The sequence below is a fragment of the Danio aesculapii genome, chromosome 12 (genome assembly GCF_903798145.1).
Source record: "Danio aesculapii chromosome 12, fDanAes4.1, whole genome shotgun sequence".
Taxonomy (NCBI): Eukaryota; Metazoa; Chordata; class Actinopteri; order Cypriniformes; family Danionidae; genus Danio; species Danio aesculapii.
Genome location: NC_079446.1, coordinates 38,789,278 through 38,794,620, shown reverse-complemented (window position 1 = coordinate 38,794,620; position 5,343 = coordinate 38,789,278). Strand labels below are relative to the sequence as shown.

General features: G+C 35.5%; 1 protein-coding gene across 1 annotated transcript in view; it reads left to right on the top strand.

Moving 5' to 3' along the window:
- tekt3 (tektin 3) overlaps nt 1-3,062 on the top strand; it is a 14,524-nt gene extending 11,462 nt beyond the window's left edge. Inside the window, exons 7-8 of the mRNA XM_056469802.1 lie at nt 1,434-1,588; nt 2,684-3,062. Coding sequence (XP_056325777.1) covers nt 1,434-1,588; nt 2,684-2,900 — 372 coding nt within the window. The 3' untranslated portion in view covers nt 2,901-3,062. The remainder of the gene's footprint in view (nt 1-1,433; nt 1,589-2,683) is intronic.
- Nucleotides 3,063-5,343: the final 2,281 nt, after the last annotated feature.

The following is a 5,343-nucleotide window of genomic DNA, read 5'->3' as shown; positions in this document are numbered from 1 at the left end:
GTGTGTGTGTGTGTGTGTGTGTGTGTGAATGATGGGAAGCTCTAAACACTGGAGTGAATTGTTATGGTGGTTTAATGAATAGCATGAAGAAGCTCTGTCAGCTGTCTATAATGTTTAAACTCTTGACGGCTGTTATCAGAGGCATGAGGTAACCAATAAACAGCCATCATTCATGACGGTGATTCGTCCAAATGAAATTACATCATCGTGAGAGACTGTGTCTAAGTTAGAAATTTCCCCATAACTAGACACTTGATCCTGAATATTTGTTTATGACCATTAGGCTATTCATTTAGCTGGATGCTGTAACTGTAAAGTACTTTCAGTTCCCTAACACATCAATCAGTTTATTTAATGAAAGCTTACACTGTAGCTTGTTAAACAACAGCATGACAGTTCAATAGCAATTACATTTCTGTAAAGAACCAGCAAAGTTAAGCAATTTGAACTGCATTAAATAATCCAGATATTTTAGAGTATATACAGGAATCAGAGTGAAATTCAATACCTTTCAAGACCTTTTTTAAGACTCCTTCCATACATTTTAAAACCTTAAAACCACTTCAGGTTTCAACTACAAACACTTGTGAGATTTTAACTTACAGTATATTTACTAAATATTAATGTAAGAAACTAATCCAAAACTAAAACATTATTCATATACTGAATAAAAATCTATTAAATCTAGCTAATTCAGCAGGTTGGTGCCTATAGAGCTGCAGGAATAATGATGTTGCCTTGATTGCTGCAGTAAACAAGGCAGCATGATGTCAAATCTAGCAGGATTTTATTGATTTCATAAACTACACAGCATCCGGATATTCACAGATTTAATTAAGGCAAACTTTAGCAAACAACCATACATTGCTTATTCAAAAGTGATAAAAAATGTAATACCTTGCAAACTAGCATTTAAGACTTTTTAATACTTCTTAAGGGCCCTAAGTTTCTCTACATTGATTTATCAACTTTTAATACTTTTTAAGGGCCTTAAGTTTCTCCACATTGATTTATCAACTTTTAATACTTATTAAGACCCCGTGGACACCCTATATTTATATAAATACATATAGTAATAAATATGTAAATAAAAAGTGTAATAAGTAATCAGATAACCCTTAAGTAAGAATACAATTAGGTAAAAAAGTAAATAAATCTATTTATATATTTTTTTCTGTTTACTCTAAAGATTTTCTGCTCTCTCACTCTCTTGTTCTGGCAATATTTTGTGGATGGATTGGACGTTTGCCTAGAATACTATCATATCAACTTAATTTCAGTTTAAAGTCAGTTTTGATAAATACAGTAAGAAAATAAGTGTACCTGACAGGGCCGTTTTAACCTTGCGAAGGGTTGAGAAGTCAGACACAGGGAATAATTGACTTTGTCAGTTATCCAATCTCTTTCTCTTAGCTTTTTTCTTCTACTTTCAGACTCTTCAGGAAATTTACCAGACCGAGATGCTGATTGAAGCTCTGAAAAAGGCAATGCGAGACAAAGAGAACCCACTAAAAGTTGCCCAAACCCGTCTGGAAGAGAGAACTCGTCGTCCCAATGTTGAACTGTGCAGAGACAATCCTCACCACAGGTAAATGTCCAAAATGAGTGATGAAGTCACAGGAAATAAGGCAAATAGTGTTATTTGTTAGGAGACATTTTGGATATATTAGAGTGAAAAATGAATTTAAACGGTGGAGAACAATCCTAAAATTATCACTCCGTGTGTATGGATAAAGAAATAACTGATTGACAATATTCTGCCATCTTGTGTATATGGTATCCGCTATTATTATTATATTTTAGTCAAGTCACATTTTAAGATTTTACCAGCAGGCAGAAGATGTCAAGATGACATCAGATTGACATTGTACCCCAACGTCATGGGGACGTTGCAATTTTGGATGGGAATGAAAATCGGGTTGATGTCAGAACCCAAAATCAGGCCGACGTCTATGTCCAACACCCAACTTAAAATTAACCAAATATCAATGTCTAACGATGTTCCAGCTTAACATTGTGTGTGCGTTACCATTATGACGTCTATCAGACATTGGATTTTGGTTGCCATAACTGACAAATATATGAATGGGCAGAAAATACAAAAAATTCACTTTTTTATAGCACTTTTTAAATGAGTCTATTTAGATTTTAATTACTATACACATTTTTAAAAGCAGTTTTCTCAAAATTCTTAATAATATTTCTCAAAAAAAAATCTCACATTTTTTTCTCAAAAAAAATGCTGGAATTTTTTTTCTTCCTGCACTTAGCCATAAATCTGCATTCCAGCAGCTCCTACATACAGTACATCATACTTTAGTGTTTTATTCATATCGGATGGATTTGTTTATTATACATTTAAAAATTTATTTGAACATAAATTCTTTTCTGTCTGTTTGCAGTGTTTTTTTTTTCATATATAGAGTAATACTTTTATTCAATGGTTCAACCAACAACAGAATATTTATAATTTATTTTTGTTTTTTGTATAGGACAGTCATAATAAATCTTTAGCTTTAAGAGTGAGTAAATAGAAATGCTGCAGTGGTGCCTTTGGTGTAAATGTGTAGATTATGCAGCAGTAAAATATTAATAATTTCCCCTTCATACATCACTAGAGCAAAATCTAAATCTTTAACTTGAGTCTATATTCACTGTAGCCTTTTCTATTCTTTTCTCTCAGGTTGATCACAGAGGTGAGGGAGATTGAAGACACTATTCACAAACTGAGAGAACGACTGATGGAGGCTGAAAACACCCTTCAGACCCTGGTGAAGACCAAAATTACTCTAGAGCATGATCTGTCCATCAAGGCCAACTCTCTGTTCCTGGATCAGGAGAAGTGCATGAGCATGAGGAAGAGTTTTCCCAGCACTCCTCGCCTAGTCGGGTTCACATAGACCTTCCAGAACATCCAGAAGCTGCTGAAACACAAGCTTGATTGTTTCTTTTTAGTAGTCTTAATTTAAATGAATTGACATTATTGTTTCTCTTGGCTTTGTGTTTTAGGTTAAGCACACTATAATGGTTGTAACTGATTGTTCATTCACTGTATTAAAAAAGTTAAGTCAATAATCAATGGTTACTAAGTTTCCCATTTGGTGATGTTGGATGGATGGATGCATGGATGGTTGGTTGGTTGAATGGTTTGCTGGATGGATGGATGGTTGGTTGGTTGAATGGTTTGCTGGATGGATGAATGGTTGGTTGGTTGAATGGTTTGCTGGATGGATGGATGGATGGATGGTTGGTTGGTTGAATGGTTTGCTGGATGGATGGATGGGTGATTGGTTTGTTGGTTGGATGGATGGATAGATAGATGGATGAATGGATGGATAGTTGGTTAGTTGGTTGGATGAATGGATGGATGGGTGGTTCGTTGGATAGATGAATGGATGGTTCGATGGATGGTTGGTTGAATGGTTGGTTTGTTGAGTGATTGGTTGGATGGTTGGTTGGATGGATGGATGGATGGATGGATGGTTGGATGGATGGATGCATGGTTGGTTGGTTGGTTGGTTGGTTGATTGTTTGGTTGGATGGATGGATGGTTTGTTGGATGGTTGAATGGTTTGTTTGGATAGATGGATGGTTCATTGGATAGTTGGAAGGATGGTTGCTTGAATGGCTTGTTGGTTGAATGGTTGGTAGGATGGTTGGTTGGTTGGATGGATGGATGGTTTGTTGGTTGGTTGTTTGGTTGGATGGATGGTTGGTTGGTTGAATGGATGGATGGATGGATGGATGGATGGATGGATGGATGGTTAGATGGACCATAAATTTGGACCATAAAATCTTATGTCATAAAATGTCACATTATACAGTAGTTAGACAATACATTAACTATAGTTTCATTCATTTCATTTATCATTGCAATATTTACTTAATATGTGTTAATGTTAGTTAATAAATATAAATCTGTTTTTGGTTACATGCAACATGAACTCAAGTACACTGAACCTAACATTTATTTATTTTTTTGTTATTTGTTTTTAATTTTTCATTTTAATTCACCACAGTTCACCCCATCATCTTTATTCTGTTGAACTTAAAATTACATTTTGAAGATACATCTTGATAACCTATAGCCACTGACCACCATGGTATTTTATTTCTACCATGGACGTCAATGACTACCAATTTCCATTTTGTGTTCAACCGAAAAACAAACTCATAAATATCTGGAACTACTTGAAGGTGAATAAATTATGAGTACAATTTCATTTTTGGGTGCATTATCCCTTTAAGAGCTCCAGACATCTGTTGAGTTGGATGGTGAGGAGGTTTGATGTGATTCTGACAGTTTGAGCACAGAGGTCTGACACTGATAAAACCATCTTTGCTCCTCGTTCTCATGTTCTTCTGAAGGGCAAACACACACTTCAGAAACAGATGTAAGAGGCTGCAGACTCACGCTTGAGTTTACACTCTGCATATGGGTTTATTGATTTAGAGGAGGAACGTGTTTGCTCTTATAAACAACACACTGGTGCTTTGCTCAAACACACACTTCAAACTCTTTGCACAAATCAAGGACTGAAAGTTTGACAGGATAATGTACACTTGAGATTGGGAAGAACAGAGAGCTGTGACTCTTTGACGACAAGCTTATCTAAATGTAAACATACAGAGGGAATATTTGTGCTCTTCTGTAGGCGACATAATGGAGATCAATGTTATGGGTTGTAGTTTATTTGTTTCGGTTTTTCTCCTAAAATACATTAAGAAATAAAATGAAAAAGAAAGAGATAATTGCTGAAATAATGGAAGGGTACCATAAAGCAATACATTTAATGTTGTTAAAATATTATAAAACAATCTCATTCATTTCTTTCTCCTGATAAAAAGTAATTTAAACTGACCAATGGATCGATTGATGGATGGATGGATGATGAATGGATGATGGATGGATAGAGATCTCGTTGGTTGGTTGGATGTATGGATTGGGATCTCACTGAATGGATAGATTATTTAATATTGCATTCGATTGACGGATGGATGGATGACCTTGTTGGGTGTATGGATGAACTGAAATCTCAATGGATGGATGAATTGATTAAGATTGCATTTGATTGATGGATTGATTAAGCTCGCATTTGATGGATGGATGTATTGATGGATTGATTAAGGTTGCGTTCGATTGATGAATGGATGGAGATCTTGTTGGTTGGATAGATGGATGTGTGGATGTAGATCTCATTGGTTGGATGGATAGCTGAATGGGTGGATGGAGATCTCATTGGTTGGATAGATGGATTGAGATCTCATTAGAAGGATGAATGGATAGATGGGGGATGGATGGATTGAGATCTCATTGGATAGATGGATGTATGGATTGATATG